Genomic DNA, 19,408 nt, shown 5'->3' with positions numbered 1-19,408 from the left:
TTTGGGGGAAATGAACAGATTCCTGTGCCCCACAAATAACCCAGAGATGCATTTTAAATAAAAGCACACATTCTACTCATGTTAAAACACCAGGCAGGCCCCACAAAGAACCCAGAGATGCATTTTAAATAAAAGGACACATTCTACTCATGTAAAAACATGCTGATTCCGTCTGTGGGCCGGATTGAGAAGACGATTGGGCCGCATCCGGTCCACGGGCCTGAGGTTGCCTACCCCTGATTTAGAGAGAAGAAAACGGACCCTGGAGATGTTGAAGAGCCAGAAGTGTCAGGAATGGGTCATTACATGGACGTGGGAAGATATTGTCACATGAGCAGCATGAACAAAAGAGACCCTAGAGAGTTGCTACCGGTCAGAGTTGATCAGGAGTGGCTAGAAGGTAAATTGGTAGATCTCTGGATGACTTGTAGTAAATCGCCAATTGCCTGTAATGCCAAAACTGCCATTTTGCATCTGACTCCTCCTGCTACACCACCACCAATATTTTGCACCTGGTTCTAACCAGTAGAGTTGGAGCTCTGGTAAAAAACCCCCACAACCCAACAAAGTAGATCCCACAATCCTGAGGTTTGCCTTTCTCTGGAGTAGATAACACTGGACTAGACAGGCCCAGTGATCTGACATGCAATAAAGCAGCTTCCTGTGTTCAGTACTGCATTTCAGTGTACCTGTGCTATAATTACTATGGGGTCTGGAAAGTGGCTACCCAATTGTCTATGTGTTCCATTCAGTGAACAAAGTTTTGCCTAAGCAGCATCTTCAGAATGGAGACCCTTCACTTCCCACCTTCTCTTCAAGTTTTCCCACTGTTCACGTCACAATCTAGGAGCAAATGAGACAGATTTTTATTCACAACTTCAGGCCTATATTTAGAAACAGATGTGGTTAGCGTGACAGGTTCACATATAATTTAAATGGCAGCTGGATCAGGTTTCAGCAAACTACGGCTAATATTGAAAGTGACAGTGCCATAAGAGTTTATGGAGTGACGTTTCTGTATTAAACAGGAAGCACTATACAGTTGATGTGGCTTGAACCTGGAGCCCTCTGTGGATAGTGTTGCATGAGCAGCAGCTGTGAGAGGGCTTGCTGCAGATATCCTGTGCGATTTTGAAAGTTGGTGTCAGCTTCCCTGCTGCAAAACGCAGAATTATTATTCCCCGTGAGACTTTCCTTGTGCAGTGTCTAGTCTGTAAATTTTTACTAGGAACTAAACAAAAGCAGTGCTTTCTACAACCATCTTCACCAGGTGTATGCTTGAAGGACAGTTGTTTAATATGTGGAGTGAATCATAATCCTGCTCATTCTCGTAAGAACCTGTTCCTTCAGTTGTGTTGCCATGGAGTGAGGACTGTCAACGTGCCGCAGAACATAACACAGTCTTATGGAAAGCCTCCCATGGACTTTCAGTAGCTTAGAAGTTTTAAGCTGAAATTCTGTGCACACTTACATGGTAGTAAATCCCACTGAACTCAAGGACTTTTGAGTTCACATGTAAAATTGCATTACCAGCCACATAATGAATTAAATTAGAAAGTCCAGCTCTTCAACTATTTAGATAACTGTGTCTTGCTTAGGAATAAAGCCAATGAATGTGTCCCCCGTTTTTAAACCAAGTGTTAGTTTTACTCTGACAAAGACAACTCTTGTTTTTAGCTTAGCGCACGCGGAAGATATTTTATTGTGTTCTGTGGTCAGCTTTAAGCAGTCTTCACCTCCATCATGGTTAAGCCAACATTCTAAATCAGAATCCATAAACCACTAGTGAGCCAAAAAACCACAACATTAGGATTGGCTGGTACCTTCTGAGAAGCATAATAGGTGGCTTAGAAAATGTGTTTTGTGTAGGTTCAGTTTTTTGTTTAGGAGAAGCAAGGTTGAATGCAGGGAGTTAAGAGTAAGAATGAAGGGCAGTAGCATGAGCAGGGAAGCAGGCACACCAGGCTTTCTCAGAATATAGTTTTCTCTATGCTTTTCACTTTCTCCATAGAGTTGTATGAAGTGGTAGGGACCAGGGGACTCATCATGCAATATATTTTGGGCAGTTAAAAATATAGCATGAATGCTGCAGATCTGTAAAAGCATGATCTCCTTATGAGTAACAGGGAGTTATGGCCATTCCCAGAGCCTATCTGACTGCACAAATTAAGGTTGTTGCTATATGGTGTATATAGCAGCTTGTTAGAAGTGTTTGTGAAGCCAGACCTGTTTTTGTTCTGTTGCTTTTAAGTGCCAATTCTGGTGGTTCTCCTGCTTAGTGAAGTGACTGTCTTCAAATTCATAGGTTTCCTCTCTGACATGGCAAATGGTGGACTTGAGCGGTCAAGGTGCTCATCAAGGATGGTGTGGACCAAAAAACCTGGCAGCAGCACTGCCATATAGCCTGGTGGCAGACAGTGAACAGCCTTTGTACTGCTCTGGTCTGTGGTCCAGAGCCCACAACTTACAGTGGTACCTTGGGTTAAGTACTTAATTCGTTCCGGAGGTCCGTTCTTAACCTGAAACTGTTCTTAACCTGAAGCACCACCTTAGCTAATGGGGCCTCCCGCTACCGCCGCGCGATTTCTGTTCTCATCCTGAAGCAAAGTTCTTAACCCAAGGTACTATTTCTGGGTTAGCAGAGTTTGTAACCTGAAGCGTTTGTAAGGTACCACTGAGGTACCACTGTATATGCATTCTCCTTTTACGTGGTCAGTGTTTGGAGGAGGAAATGAAGCAAGTACCAAGGGATCATATTGATTTCTGCTGCTATGCTCTATTTCCTGAACTAGCAGTGTTTCTTTTCAGTCCCCAAACCCTCTCTTGTAGCACATTTTTTGAAAAATTTTATAATATGATCCTTGTTAATGGTGACCAAAGAGACATGTCCATTAAGGGAAGAGCAATCTCTGTAAAGAGGCATGCTCATATATACGGGAGAGGAGAGGAGAGGAGAGAAGTGGGGGGGGGGAGAGAAAAAGATATTCTGAAATATGTACTACGAGGAGGAAAGGCAAGTGGATGACTGAAAATGAACTTTAAATCAAGCTGCTCACAATGATACAACCACTGAAAGCCTGTATGTAATTGGAAATCCACTTCTCTGCATGGACACAAAGAGAGGGGGGGGCATTAAAGCCTTTTGTTTCTGTCTTTCACACATGTATTCCAGTATGACTAAAAAGTGCTTTAAATTACCCATGTGAAATTGATCAAAGGGACAATAAGGAAATCTGAGAATATTGGTTAATGCATGTGAATGTGCACCATTGATCTCCATCATTGCTTCTTATTCAGGTTAACCTCAAAGGGAAACTCAAGCTATTCCATGCTGCAGCTATGCAGACATTTGTAAGCTATGGATTCCCTCTGGCTGTGTTTGTGCCAGTTAGACCAAGCGGCATTTCTGTTTCTCTCCTGCCTGAAGTGCTGGAAGGTGGCCATTCACCACAGCACAGCTAGGAGGGGATCATCAGGGAAAATATGCATGCTCATTTGAAAGACTTAGGTCTCTGTGATTTGGTCAAAGGTTTGGTTCTGCAGTAGTTTGTCCACTCTTTCCTAACTACTTTAATGGAACCTCTGAATGCCTGTTCTTTCATGGTGACTTGTTCAAGAACATTTGTACTTGGTCCTCATAAGCGCTTAAAAATAAAACTGGGTTGTGGTGGGGGGAAGTCTGTTGACTGGCTCTTGGCGCTGCCCCACAGGAGATATGGCCTTTAGTTTTGGAAACTTGGTGGAGGGAATCCAATGACTGTTTACTTAACTCAGATGAGTTCCAAGCCCATCTGAGGCTGGAAAAATGACTCCTGTCTCCCAGCATCATTTTTGTGTGTGGATGCAGCCTCAAAATGCATGCTCCTGTGCAAATGGATGCAGATAATACTCTAATTCCTTTTGCACAGGGGCTGCTTCTTAGGCTACACTCTGAAAAACACAGCTGGGGAGCAAAAACCCACCTCCTGTAGAGGACCCTTGGGGTAAAAGGAATACCCTGGGATGGAGTGGATTTTATTGCCCTCCAGCTGTAGTTTTTCCAGTCATAGCCTTTCAAAATAGGTAAGCCAGAAAGTCTTCTCCAGGTTGATTTTAATTCCAGATGGAGAAATATGCAAGAGCTATTAAATTTCTTTTTGCCTTTGAGACCAACATAATCAAGCCTTTGAAGTTCATTTCTGCGCCTGAGCTTACAGAATTTTGGCACCATTGGTGCTTTAACAGTAATGGGTACTTATGGCAATGAAGTCTTTGCCTTCGATTGGCTGAGCTGCTGTGGCAGTGTGGAAAGTACTGTGCCAAAGTCGTATAGATAGTCCCTGTGTCCAGATTTAGCATCTAAATCAGGCAAGAGAGGTGAGAATTTTTATTTGAGAAAATCAGATAAATAGAAAATAGAGGTTCGGGCATGAGTCCAAAAGAGAAGAACCAAGGGGAAGTGCATGTGCAAGAGAAACTGAACAGCATTTCAAAAAGAAAATAAAAAATAGAATCAATGCACATTTGTAAGGCGGAGAAGAAAAGGGAATTCAATCTGTAGCTTTATAACTGCATGGGGAGTTTATCCTATGTCTTTCCTACCCAAGCCAATAATCTAACTACTCCCTAAAGATGGTGTATGTGTGGTTACAACTATAACACACAGATAACTTAATTGAGAGCCACAGCATGGTGCTAAACATTGGCTTGTGAGGCTTATTCAACACCTGAGCTGAGCTAATATGTGGACGTAACTGACTAGCCCACACATATGTTTGGAACACAACATAGATTTGCACCTTACCTCTCCCCTGCCCCCCAGCAAAACATTGGAGCCAAAATAGAAGATCGGAAGACTTCAGTGTGCTTTCATTGAGAGTAAGGACTATTGCTCGGTGGTAGAGCACATGCTTTGCATGTAGAAGGTACCAGGTTCCATCCCTAGTAACTCCAATTGAGAGTTAGCAGGTGATGCAAAAGACATTCTCTGCCTTTGTCCCTGGAGAGCCACTGCCATCAGAGTAGAACATACTGGGCACAATGGACAAATTGCTGATTTAAGACAGCTTTGTGTTACATGTATTACTGAGAAGGGTAAGGCAGAAAGGGATAGCAACCCACCCAGGAGGTGTTTGGGTTCAGAACGTAGATTAATTGGAGGGGAGGGTGAGTGTAGAAAAAGGGTAGAGATAAAATAATGCAACTGCTGTGGATTCTAGTATGTAGCTTCAAGGCTCAGGATCTTTTGTAATTCCTTATCTAATAGATAAACTGATACTGAATCAGAAACTTGCATTCCCATTTTTATATTACATTGCACAAAGTGTGAAATGAATTTCTTGGACCAAGTATATTTCTTGTTGGTTTGAAATCCTTTGTTTTAAAACAGGATTCTGTGATTTTTTGTGTGTGCCATTAAACACCACGTAAATAATGCTAGTTTTGGCCTTAATATTTGTTTACCCAGTCAAAGCACTGATTTGTTCCTTAATCAATATATTTTTGTGATGGCATGAGTGTTTGTGTTGGCAATGAAAGCCAGCATGGGTAAGGAAATTCTTACTAAGTTTCTATCCACCCAATGACTTCAGGTTTTATTTGTTTTCCGAAATGCTTGAGAATGAGAATAGCCAAGTGCTCAGCCTGTTGGGAAGATCTGTTCTGAGGTGTGGTGACTGGCAGGCTGTGCTGAAAACGAGATTGTTTAGGAGATTCCCTGAGACTGGGAGCGAGAAGAAGAAATCTATTTTAAATGGATAGGTTTAAACACACACAAATAGTTGTGTTTTCCAGCAGCTTTGAGTAATTTCTCTTTCTCTCCCTCTACTTGTATATGGCTGTTTTGTGAATCTGAAAAGCTGACTTACAGGCAAAATGGCAAGTCTCTAAGAGAGCTTCCCCTGTTTTGGCTCCTCTAGTTCACAACACTTCCTTGAAGCTGTTTGGAGCTTATGAAATTAGATTTCTCTGAAATTTTGGCACTTTTAACTGAGATTTGGTATTGCCCCCAAACTTTTCCACATTCATGGTTGGAAGAGCTAACCTGACTTTGGAGTGGAGAAGAACTTTAAAAATAAAGAAGCCACGGACAGGCTCCAAGGATATAAACTGGCAAAAAGAAAGAACACCACAGAATGCAAGGGCATCAAAAGGCAAGGAGGAGAAAAATAAAGTTAAATTAGACATCTAGAAGCCAACAGCTGCCCAGCCCATTCCAGCTTTTTAGAGTGTGTTGTGCAATAAGTTGAAACAGGCTAGCTGAATTTATTTAGGTAAGTATTTAGCTCTCTGCATTCACTTACCACTATCCTCTTAAGCCCATTCACCACTAAAATGTATGATTTCTCTCCTTCCTTTGCGTATACTTCATCATGACTGGCCAAGATAAAGTCATTTGGCCTCAATCCTCCTTGCTCTTGAACGCTACTTAGCAGGTCTCCTGAGGCTCTTTGCAGATGTTTCTGTTTTGCAAGCCAGTGGGAACCTCATGAGCAGAATTTCCTTGCCTTCTAGCAGCAAATGTCAGTCTGGCACGAGTGCTTATCTGGCGAAAGGTTTCTGAAGTTGTGAGCTTAAGGTCTACCGGGTCAAGCAGCTCAGCGGATAATTTGCTGACACACTGCTGTGCCAAAGTCCCATTATACGGCACTGTGTGAGAACTTCATTTTCTCCTTTGCAATCCAAACAAAATGTAGCTGCTGGATTTAGTGGCTATAGAGAGTGTGTGTATGTCTATCTTTGTTTTTTATTTTTATTTTTGCAAGGATGAGTCTAGCGTGGTTTCTGCCCTGGGCAAGCATACAAGTACACATGCCAGTCTGCCAGAAGTGAGTCACCCACAAGCTGTTTCACATAAGTCGACACAGTGCAGCCATGCTACCTATAATTATTAGTAGAAAAAAATGCCTGCTGTTATGACAGGCAGGGCATATGTGGAGAGTGAGCTTGTATTTCACACTCTCAGCTCCCAGGGATTCCCTGCCAGTGGGGGCTGCTGGACCATCAAGCCGGAGGCATGATGAGCACTCTTTGCTACTACTGCAGTGTAATCCCCCAAGCACAGTGCTTCGTTTGCTTCCAGCAGCTATGGGCAGTCATTTTAACCAAAATCTGTATCCATATCTATGCTACTCAACAGTTATTTATATGCATGCCCCTTTATTGCCTGGTAAATGTTTTCATTAGACCACAATATGGCTTAAATGCATTGTCTGCCTAAAATGAGTTCTAAAAAATCTTGAATCATGTGTAGTACCTGTAACCTGTAACCACACACCCCTTTCTATATCTGTGCATATGCTGATTGTATTCAGCCTTCCCTAGTTTGGTGCCCTCCATATGTTTTTGAACTCTAAATCCTTTGTGCCCCAGTTATCATGGCCAGTGGTCTGGGATGATGAGAGTTGTAGTCCACCAATACTGGGGTTTGGGGCAGCATGCTAGGGAAGGCTGGTGTATCAGATATGGATTTTCATGGCGTAAACCTCATCATTCCAAGGACCAAGGCACTGGTCAGGGTTTTCTTTGTTTACCCATATATCACAATATCCCACAAGTACTATACAATTTGGTATTGAACTGCATCCTATTTATTGAGAGGTAGGGCAGTAGGATTTTCACAAAAGTGACTGGCTGATTCCACTTATGTGATTTATTATCTCTGTGTTAAGTTTTACAAGCTCTTAATTTGTATGTGTGGCACATATAAATTATATGCATGTTGCACACCCAAAATAATGTTGCTCCTGCTTTTCTGGTGCAGCAATAAAACTGCTAGCACGTTTGCAAAGTTAGCAGGGTCCGGTATGGTTTCAAATTGGATGGGGAACCGCTTGTTGAGATTCCAGCATTTCAGGGGTTGGACTAGATGACCTCTGGGGTGCCTTCCAACTCTACATTTCTGTGATTCTCATCCTCAAACTGATGGCAAACTTCCCCTTGTTGCTGAGTGTCAGCAAACCATTGATGCCAGATAGTGGCGATTTTGCTCATTTGGCAATGACATACTGTCAGCCTCTTCATCATCCTCTTTATCAGCCTCTTCAAGAAGAGATTCATGATCCCCTCTGGCCCAGTATCTTTCATGGACAATGGCCAGACATGTGAGGAAACAAACAAATCAGTCCACCCCTGCCTCTCATCCTGCAAAGACTTTGCATGGTAACCATTGACGTCCTTTCAATTGTATCTGTTTGGACCTAGGGGCAGAAAAGCAGCACTATCCTATTGTGAAGTTGCAGTAGGAAAACTGTGTGGGCAGTGCAGAAAATCAGGTTAAGTCTATGGTGGATAATGAATGTTGTTGTTTTTCCTACCTTTCCATTTCTCTCTCCTTAGATCCCAAAACCGCCGAAACAGAAGATGACATCTGTGCTGAGTGGGAGATTAAAACAATCACCAGTGCACTGAAAACATACTTAAGGTGAGTGTGGTAGTTTTCTGGTGGCTTCCACACATCCATACCTATCTCCTGCTTGACTTTATCTTTTTTACTTTCCATGAGTATGAGCCCTTAGTTTCCCTGCTCAGGATTAGCTTCCCTGGCTGATTCCCTCCTTAGATGCTTGTGCCACGATCTGTGTAGAGTAGAACTCCATGGGGTTCCCAACCCTGCAATTCCCTCCTAATGCTGGTGGCTGCCTTAGGACAAGTCACATAATTTGATCCATCTAACTCAGTACTTTCTACAGTGCCTGGCCGCAGCTGGCCAGGGTTTCTGACAGACCTGCATGGAGATGCCAGGGATCAAACCCAAGGCCTTCTGCTGTAGCCTTTCCCCAAACATTTCCCTAACCACCCAATTCTCCCCTACAAATGCTGTCGGCTGTCTCATTAATTTATTCCCTACCAGCCATGCTAAAATACCAGAAGAAGCCTGGCTTCAGGGAAAATATTATTTATTTTGGAGAGGACACTTGAGGCAGGAACTGTGGACATGAGAAAAGTTAAGCAGCCCTTTCGCAGCTATCCCTGATCCGGCCCTGCACATCCTACTCACTCAGGTAGCATTGGCATTAACCAGTTCACATGTCTTTTGGTGCTACCTGGTAAAAGAAGTACTTTTAACACTTAATCATTACTATGGAGAATCTTGTATAGAATATGTTGCAGAAGCTCACTGTGGCACATCTCTGTAAGTCTTGACAGACTCTGCCACGATTTACCCAGTCACTAAAGGCACTCTGCATTTCTGGCCATGCTATTCCTGAGCATACTATGACGTTTCACTGTCAGAAAATAACCCTGACCCATCTTATTTTCAGTGTTTCCTAGCAGATGTAAACCTCACTTGACATTTCAGCATTGAGTTCTCCATGTGGCTATATTTTAAAATATATGAATAGCATTGCTCTAAAACTTGGCTTGCCGATGAAGCAGGAGTGGCTAATGTCATTTAGTGGCGCTCCTGTCCAGGAAATTCAGGGAGCTGCGGAGGGCGACATTATGCCAGACATACACTATTTCCTTTGGCACTTTCTCAAAACAAATGAAATTCATTACTATTAATCATGCGGCAATAAAGATAATGTGAGAATTTATTTGGCAGCAGGTCATAAACCACAAGCATGATGAGGGATATCCAATCTCAGCACAAGTTTCTATCTATCTTTCTTTCCACCGCTATACATTTTGATTGGTCTTTCTAGAGCTGCTGTTATCTATCCAGTGTACAGGATTAGATCCTACTCCACACAGAGCTATTCGTTTGTTGGTAGCAAGCACTGTGTATTCCTAACTGAAGGTGTTACTGAACTTTAGGAGAGAAGGGCAGAGAAAATTTCCAGACTCTGGGGCGGTATTCAGATCTCATCATCTCCTTTCTCCCATCAGGAGAGGCTCATATTGTGAAATTTATATTGTTTAAAAGGTCTGGGTGATTAAAACACCCATAGGTGGAGGATCATAGTGTTGGGGGCATGTGAACCTCCCTGGGAGGGCTATTCAGTACTTGGATCACCACCTCCAAAAATGCCCTTTCACTGGTAGTTACACAGCTGATCCTGTCTGCTCTCGGTTCTTCAGTGTTGGTCTGCTTCATGCTTGTCTTGTCTGTAGCTGACCAACCAAAGCTTTAAGTATCAAAATGGATAAAGATAAGAAAACTTTATGGAGATGATAATCACATTGCCTTTGGGGTTATTATATTTTTACTGCATTTTGAAGTATTTGCAGTGTGTGTATTAAAATATCTTAATTATGGCATGATGCCCAATCTATTAATGCTGAAGTGTTGCTTGGTTTTAGGAGAGAAAGGAATAAAAGCCTTCCCCCTCCCTATTTATTATTTTTATTTTTGAATCCAGCTGGCAATGTTCAGCTGTATTGATTATAAAAGCAGCTGGAGAAAGAGGAGGGACAGAGGGTGACATAAAGATGTGAGTGGAGAGGAGGGACCTTCTCCCATCCTGGATCCCCAGGAAACTCAACAAACTTGCTGCACCTAGAACTGGGTGTGGAGAGTGCTGCTGAATAGGACTCAGCTGTGGGCAGCCTGAAGAAGCACCACCCACCTTAGACCTGCCCATAAAATGCAAGTCTAGAGTGAGAGACTAGGGTGATGTCCACTGCTTCCAGGAACTCAGTTTTAGACTTTTGTGGGTGAGCTGAGAGTTTGTTCGACCCTAAGTGAGAACCTGGAGGTTGAGAGGGAGGTTGTGCCGGAAAAAATAATGAATTGGTACTGATTTATATATATTAGCATCTTTGTATTTATGTAACTCTGTATTTTTGTAAAAATGTGTTTAAGTTTTCTGTGTTGCTTCAATTTTGTACACCGCTTAGAGATTTTAAAAATATATTAAGTGGTGTAGAAATCAAATAATTGAATAATCAATAAATGATTAAGAATGAATTTATGGTGATGGCATGCTCCCAACTGCACATCTGGCCATTATGTTTTGTGTTCTGTTGCTGTGATTTGTCTATGTTCCACTCCGTATCCTAGAATGCTCCCTGGACCACTCATGATGTATCAGTTTCAAAGAAGCTTCATCAAAGCAGCAAGTAAGTCTTTTGTCAGAACCTCTTGAAGGAGACAAAACTTTTTTTGAGGGGAGGCACATCAGCTTGTAAAGTAAGATTTGCAGATAAGAATAGTACTGTGGTGCAAGAGAGCATGCCTGCCATGAGCTTGCTTCAGTAAAAATGTGCCAGAACTTTCTGGAAATACTTGCATGGCCACTTGGATTTGTGCTGCTTTCCATGATTCCAATACCTGTTGGAGAGACTAGACTTATTCGGTTCCCCCACATAATTAGAATTACATGAGTGAGAGAGCCAGGGAGGCAGGATGATCTTACTAGCCCTGCCACACCTTCATAGGATTCTTGTTGCCAGGAACTAGCAATAAGCCAAGCACCAGAGCACCAATGCCTGCCACAGGGAGCACTCTATGCTTGTGGAGTTTCTCCATGGAATTTAGTTCTCTAATCAAATCATTTCAGTCTGGGAGCCGAGTGTCACAATAGGGATAACGCCTCCATTTAATTTCAGGGTGGTGTCATGACTCAGGCACCCTGAAAGACGTTCTGGCTTTTTCATTGAAGTTTGATGTCATGTATTTCAGACCAAAGAGTAGAATTTGAATGTTGCATTAAGACTTACTGAGACAGCTGAAGACCACCCTGTCCCTGTCTTGAATGGGCAGTGAACTGATTTCATTCAAGCACCAGATTTTTAAAATAATCCTCATGCTTATCCAGCTGTTCTCATGAGAATGGCAAGTGGGAGGAGAATGTAGGTTAAGTCATGTATGTGGGTTACATAGTAGTTGGAGAGTACATAGTACTATTACTGCTTCTGCATGGGGCCCTCCTAGGTCACTATCTCAGCAACCCAGTAAAGTAGGTTAGGCTAAGGGAGAGAGGCTACCCTACAGCCTCCCAGTGAGCTTTATGGCTGAGCAGGGATCTGCAGCCAAGTCTCCCAAGTCCAACACTCCGTCCACTAGTCACTTGGCTGTTGTGACAAAGGCACTTGTATGTAGAAATGGACTGTGGTGGTGCACATGGGTGGTGCATAAATCTGGGAATAAATGCATGGAGATCTAGAATAACTAGATCTAGAATATTCCAAATTCCTAGTGGTCCACATATCCAAATAATAAGCGTTCCTGTAATTAGAGTGCTGCTGTGGCAGACTGTGGCAACAGTGCTGGGGCAAGGCAAAGATCACTTTGAGAAGGGCAGGTAGTGGGTGAAAAGTGTCAATTAAAAATTTAATGATGATGATGTTGTTATTTGTACCCTGTCCATCTGACTTGGATGCAACAGCCACTCTTAGTGACTTCCCACACATATAAAAACATAATAAAACATTAAACTTTAAAAAACTTCTTTATACAGGGCTGTCTTTAGATGTCTTCTAAAGGTAGTATAGTTACTTATCTCCATGACATCTGATGGAAGGGTGTCCCAGAGGCCAGGTGCCACTACCGAGAAGGCCCTCTGCCTGGTTCCCTGTAACCTCACTTCTTGCAGTGAGGGAACCACCAGAAGGCCTTCAGAGCTGGACCTCAGTGTCTGGGCTGAACAATGGGAGCGGATATGTTCCTTCAGGTATACAGCACCAAGACGATTTAGGGCTTTAAAGGTCAGCACCAACACTTTGAATTGTGCTAGGAAACATACTGGGAGCCAATGTAGGTCAATTTCATTTCAAAAGGCTTGGCAGGTGTGTGTGTGTGTGTGTGTGAGAGAGAGAGAGAGAGAGAGAGAGAGAGAGAGAGAGAGAGAGAGAGATTACTCCTTTAACATAACAAGATGGTTGACAGGTGTTTCTTTACTCCTGAAAGCATTTGTGGGAAGGCCCACACTCATTCACGGCAGCGCAGAGCCCTTTACAGTTGGCTTCTAAGCAGACAGCTTTTCCACACAATGCTGAGTGGTCTGCAGAAATCTGCATGCAGCTGTGAGTGAACTTGAGGCTTTTGTACATGTTTTCAGGCTGAAAAAAGGACTTCCTTCAGCACCTTGTTATGCTCAAAAGCTCCCCACCTCTTTTATGGGGAACAAAGATCTATGCAGGAGGTTTGGGAGTTGGTTATAACAGTATTAATAGTACAAGGTTATAGTGGTATTAATTTATTTCAATGTATTTTTTAATTCACTTTTTCTGCTAAAAAAAAATGCTCCTAGAGTAGCTTACAGATCACTTAAAAAAGACAGTCAGCACAAAAGGAGAATGGATTGGGAGAGAGGAGGAAATAAGCAAAATACAGGTCCCTAGTTGCAAGTTCCTAGGTGACCAGCTGGGGTTTAGGAAAGTTCAAGGAAACAAGGTATCAGAAGTTACTAGTCTCTCAGTTGCACTGATGGAGTGGCTCTGCATCTGTTCCTCTGCTGCAGCCTGACAGAATGAATGATAGTACCTAGGATTTTGAACGTTGAAAGTGTTCTGCATGCATTGTTCTATTGTAATCGTTAAACCAGCTCTGCATATATCTTTCTATTTATAGTGCATGCTATAAAAATATAATTAAAGGAAATCCGGGGATTTAGAGTTTTATTGTAAAGTTGTTTGTTGGTGCATGAAGACAGATCTATTCTGAGAAATATCTTATCATGTTGCAGAACTGGAGAATCAAGAATCTCGAACCTCGGAGATCCATACCTTAGTACACAGGCTTCCTGAGAAAAATAGGCAGATGCTCCATTTGCTCATGAATCACTTGGCAAAGTAAGTGCATTGGCTTTAATAAACTGTTGGCTGCTTCTCTACAGCCTTCAAAGTGGAAAAATGGAATAGCCATCTAAGACACCCTTTGCCAACCTCCAAATATTTTTGACTATGGTCATGCTGTATGGGGCTGATGAAAATTGTAGTCCAAAACATCTGGAGGGTGGCAGGTTGGTGAAGGCTGTTCAATAATATGGATAGCTCTTCTGCCCCCATGCATCTTGTTTAAAGCCATACTTTGGAACAGGGTTCTGTGCATCAAAAGCAGAGGTGACCAATCAGCAGCCCTAACAGAGCTTTTAGTCATGCCTTAGATGCATGTGGTCCATAACTATGAGTATGTGTCATTGATTTTATTAAAGCATGACCCTCCATGAAGGATATACTTCTGTCTCCTGGCCCGCTCACTGGAGAATAAATTGCCTCCCTTAATACCAAAATTGGACACCCCTAATCTAAAGAATCCCCAGCTGATACCTGCCCAGCCTTTTCACAATCTCTGCACTGCATATTTGTGGTACTGGGTGGTTGGTTTGTGACTAGGGCACATGAGGTCAAGGATCTGTTCCCTGTTTTGGAACATGTTGCTCTTGCAAGAAACGCAAGTTAGAGATTTGGGAACAAGATTGAAACAGGGAGTGAAAATACGCATGGAACTGTACTGTTGTTCAGTGTGGAAAATCCAAGATATAGCTGCTCTGCCCCAGTTGTAATGCAGTTGCAAAGCCCAGTTTGTTTATGTGACGTTTTATGTGATACATATATTTGACATATCTCCTCTGGCAGATCTTTAGAAAAAGAAAAAGTGGCTGGTCCTGATGAGGAGCTCTCTTTCTTGTTCTTTCAGAGGGTCAAACTAGAACAGACACCAGACACCAGCCCTTCCCTCCTCTGTCAGTTCTCCAGTGCAGACCACCCCTACAAGCTGCTATTGGCCACTGGGGGAGGGGGGCGTTCCCACACTGTGCATTTTTATAGTCCCCTCTGCAGTTTACCCAGATTGTGAAGCACTTGGGGGTGGGCAACTATCTATTGCAAAATTTCTCTTTTTCTCTCTGTTTCTATGTACATATGTGCATGTGATTTAAAACCTGTGTCACAGTCCTGATCCAAATGCTCCCCCTCTTCTGTGGCTGCTTTTAGCCCCCCACCCATATGCCAGAGATGCATTTATGCTCCCCTAACATCATAACCAATTTGCTTATCATGTGCACATTTTAGGCAAAATTATAATTTAGTACAATAATCTAAGCATATTCCAAAACCTATTTTTTAAAATGACAAACTCAAAACAAAATGTTAGGAAACACGTGGACAGTTTCATAATGCTGCTTTCAGTTAACCCTTGCATAACATTTCATTGCAATTTGAGTTTATGCATTTGTTAATAAACTTGACTTTTGTAGTCATAATAGATGCCATAGGAGTATTAGCAATGGTCTGAAAGGGAATTTAATTTGTTGCATTTACTCAGCACATTCTACTGTTAATAAAAGCTCTCACTGCACAGTGCTGTTCCACTTTCTACCTTTTAATCCACCTTCATTTTCGTCATCTGTTTTTACAGTCATGAAAATTTGTCTCTGCTATGGCGATGGTAGACATGTGGGTTATAGTGGCAAAACAGAGCTACATGACTCATTCAAATTACTTCCCCCTGCTCCAACTGCCAAAACACTCCTTTGCTTAGCATTTGAAGGGAAAAACATCTGGAATGACTAAGCAGCTTTATGTGTCAGTTACGAGAGTTAGTAGGCTGTGACTTGCCATCCTCCTCTCTGTATCAGAGGAATATGTGTACAGGAATAACATAGAGGGCTTTGGAAAATGCTGGAATGAGTTAGGCTATAAATACCTTTCTGGAACAGCACACAGATAGCAATATAAAACAGGGAAAACAAACAAACTTTGAAATGTGCTTTAAGAAGACAGAGTCCAGATGCTGTTTTGACTATGTGTTCATGCAATGAAGAGCATGGCTTTTAAAACCAGAAAGCTGGTTTGGATCTTAGTAAAAAAAAGTTTAAAAAATTGAAAGCTTTCCCTAAAAGAATATGGAATTCCAGATAATTCTAGCAGCCAAACCTTTTTCTGGAATGTTGTGATGATGAGTTCATTTGAAAAAAGAAAGTTCAAAAGCGAGAGAAGATTTTTGTTACACTTGGAAAAGGAGGAGTGAGAGAGGGCGGCTGCTTCAAGATGTGTTCTCTTTTACCATACGCGTCATTTATAAGCAGTTTAAGGAGAAACATGAAATCTTATTAAGAAAAGAATGTGTTTAACTTTACAGATAGGGTTCTCTAGACCTAACACATGGTCAAATGTAGTTTTGCACTGTGAGGTTCAGTTGTTCATGTAAATCTTGCCATTTGTGGGGAAGTGAAAGCGTCTCCCTCCTCCTACTATTTTGAGTATTTTTTTCACACCTGTTTCTGCATGTTCTTTCCTTGCTTCAGCTTCAGCTTCATTGTCGTTTTCTTGTTCACTTGTTCACTTTGCGATCCAGTTAATCAGGGATCACTGGGTGAAAGTGATTGGCCACATGGTCATAATGTCATCTTTTTTAGATACTTGACATTATTGCTGAGAGCAAATGCCTACTTTGAATGTGTGGGTGGGGGGCAGGAGAGGAAGAAGACAGCTGCCTGTAACTCAGGTAACCAGGCTGACACTTCCTATCATGTTTCTGGCAGTATTTTTTGCTTGCTAGTACTGTGCAGCAGATGTTTGCTCCAAACTAGTTTTGGGTATGTGCATTTAATGCATGACTAGTTGGGGCAAAATCTGAATGGATGACAAGCTTGGTGAGTTGAAAGTAACGGTGTGAATAGATGGCATCTCCTTGGCTAGATTGGGACAAGGAAGAATCAATTTAGTTGCCTCACCAAAAAGAGATGCATATCATTTCCCTCTAATATCCATTTCCCTGTGAGAAGTTTTTCTCTTTCACAAATAGGTCTTTAGTATCAATGGAACAGTGTGAGACATCATGGGGAGTGGAAATGTTCACTGAATGCTCCCCTGCCCTTCATTTAGGCAAAGCTTAAAAGCATCCCAAAATTGCTGTGTTCAGATCCCTGCATAGCTATAGATTTGCAGAGTTCCCTTGGATTAATCACATGCTGCCATGGTTCTCCGCAAGTCAAGTGGGACGAATGGTATCTGTCTCATTTGTTTGTTGCAAAGAGAGAGCAGAAGGGCTTTGTACTGTTGCACATAAAAAAGTTATGATATTTGTTATTTATACCCCACCATCAGTGTTTGTGATGCTTACACAGTTTTATATGTGGTGTACACAAGTCCCTGCTACCAAGGAGATCATACTGTGGAACAGGCAATGGCAAAGCAATGGAAGGAGGAAAAAATGAGGGCAGTGCAGTAAAATGTGGTGAAATATTGTCAGGTTCTTGATGCTTGTTGGGGATTGAGCTTTGCAAATCAATGGATCAGTGAGTTTTCAGAAGGGATGTGAAGGAAGGGGAAGAGGTGGAACCACAGGTGTATAAAGATAATATGACAAAGAATGCTTTTATGTGTTTGTGCTGACAGAATAATTCCTTTAGGCGCCTCTGCATGGCAACTTAGTCAAGCAACACCTTTAATTTGAAAGGCTAGATAGCATATTGGCTGTCCTCATTTCATGGAGTGTTTCCATGCCATTATTTACCTTCATTTCAAGTTTTCCTGGAATTAGTTCATCGGTCAGGCTATTAAAGCAGAATACTAGAATATTTTAAAATATTATTATAAAGACATTTCCTCATAATAGACGTCACAGATTCATACAAATTCAGATTCATGCATTCTGATGTGTGTGTAAGATAGAATTTGTGTGCACATCTGAGTAGTGAACACAGGAAAGATAAAATGTAGGATACTTATTATGATAGTTCCCTCCAATGGACTGTATAGATCTGGCCAAGTTGGTGCCCTAGCTGTCATAAATATCTAGGAAGTTTTTGTAGAGTTTGCTTATCCATCTGTTTTAAAGGGCAACTTTGAAATTATTCAGTGTTCAAAACAAGGTGACTGTGTTTTGTTGTTGTTTGGTGTGACAGAGATCAACAAACATAATCCCAGATCTGGGGAAATTTTGAAATAAAGTACTGGTAATTTAGGGTGAACAAAATGTCTCTCTTCACTATCCCTCAATAAGTTCCAGATATAGACTTTGCAAGGGAAGGTATGAGTCTCTATATTTATGTATGGCAGTGTGAGTTCTTTTGTCAATAGGAGAGAAGGATGAGGTGTGTATTTAACATTCGTTGTGATTGGACAGGAAGGGGTGATGTTTGATGTAGCTCTCCAAGGAGACTAGATATGAAGCTGGCACAGATATTAACCCACACAGTTTTGAACAATTATCACATTAAAGGCCTCTGTCAGCCTTCACCTAGGTGAAGTACCTGTTGTTCCTGTTTCAATCCCTCTATAGCTTGTATTGAGAGATTGAGTTTAATCAGAGTCAAAGCGTTTTATTGACTATAATACGTTTTAAAAATCAGAAAAATATTTATTCCTGCTCATTATTACCATTTTGTGGGGTTTGTGTATTACATTTCTGTGCCACCTTTCTTCCAAGGAGCTGGAAGGGGTATACAAGATTTTCCTCCTTGCCATTTTTATCCTCACAACAACCCTGTGAGATAGTTTAAGCAGAGAGACTGTGACTGGTCCAAGGTCAGCCAGCGAGCTTGACGGCTGAGTGAGGATTTGAACCCTAGTCTCCCAGGTCCAGTCCAACACTCTTCACCGCTGCACTAAACTGGCTCTGGTTTATGCTGTGGAGGAGGATGGAAGCAGTTGGAACATCTGGCATTATGGGAGACTACCAAGAGGCACTAGAGATAGCCCAAGCATTGCCAAGAAAGGCCACAAAGAATGACGTCATGACTTCATGAATGTGGCTTAGTTGCTCCTTCTCTATAATCTTGCCCAGTAACATCTAGGTCATGTCTCGTGACCCTGGGCTTGCCATTTTATGAAACCATTCTAAGACAATATTATTTCAAGATATATTCTGGAGAATAAGGTTTGTATAGGGGGTTTCCAAAATGGAAATTCTTGATTGTTTTTTAAACTGGCTGCACCTTGAACCTGTTCTTCATAGACAAAGTTGGCCTCCCCTTCATATTTTATGGCTCTTACATGACTTGCAGGGTGGACAAATTGCTTCACTATAAAGTGAGTGTAGGAATTTCACATCTTGAAGGCCAGAAATATTTGTTTTCTCCTAAATTGAATAGAAGCACTTCTGCTTTGCAAAGTAGGTCACTGTGGTGTTGGACTGATGCCAAGAGTTTAGCCTTGGGTACGTGAAGTAGGAGCTCTGGAATGTTTCATGACCAGCATGTGTGGGGGTAGTATTGACTGGTATGAATACAATTTTCTTCTTCTGGTAGAGCTTCTTAAAAACCCATTGTCTTTTGGCATGAAATGGACTCATATAATAGAGCTTGATTATCTTTTAAAGAAGAATTTGATATACTGTGAAACAACAAAATAAATGAGCCTAGAGAAAAACATATTTTTAAAAAATGAGTGTACTGTACACAATTTATTCTGAGTATCTTTAATTATGTCCCTGTTTACACAAGATTTTATCTATCTATATCTGTCTATCATCTATCTATCAATCTATCTATCTTTCCAAAGTTAAAACTATGCTCAAGGTGGCTTACAACATATAAAAATTACACAACAAACATAACAAAAGTAGTGATAAACAAAAAACAAAATATCAAAAAGTACA

General features: G+C 41.7%; 1 protein-coding gene across 9 annotated transcripts in view; it reads left to right on the top strand.

The window, feature by feature from the left end:
* The window catches only part of ARHGAP26 (Rho GTPase activating protein 26), a 204,773-nt gene that overhangs the window by 111,150 nt on the left and 74,215 nt on the right, over positions 1-19,408 (top strand). For all 9 annotated transcript variants that reach the window (XM_053376699.1, XM_053376700.1, XM_053376695.1 and 6 more), the window contains 3 exons: positions 8,317-8,401; positions 10,925-10,983; positions 13,551-13,656. In XM_053376699.1, coding sequence (XP_053232674.1) covers positions 8,317-8,401; positions 10,925-10,983; positions 13,551-13,656 — 250 coding nt within the window. The remainder of the gene's footprint in view (positions 1-8,316; positions 8,402-10,924; positions 10,984-13,550; positions 13,657-19,408) is intronic.

The sequence above is a fragment of the Podarcis raffonei genome, chromosome 2, assembly GCF_027172205.1.
Source record: "Podarcis raffonei isolate rPodRaf1 chromosome 2, rPodRaf1.pri, whole genome shotgun sequence".
Taxonomy (NCBI): domain Eukaryota; kingdom Metazoa; phylum Chordata; class Lepidosauria; order Squamata; family Lacertidae; genus Podarcis; species Podarcis raffonei.
This window is presented reverse-complemented; position numbering and strand designations above follow the sequence as displayed.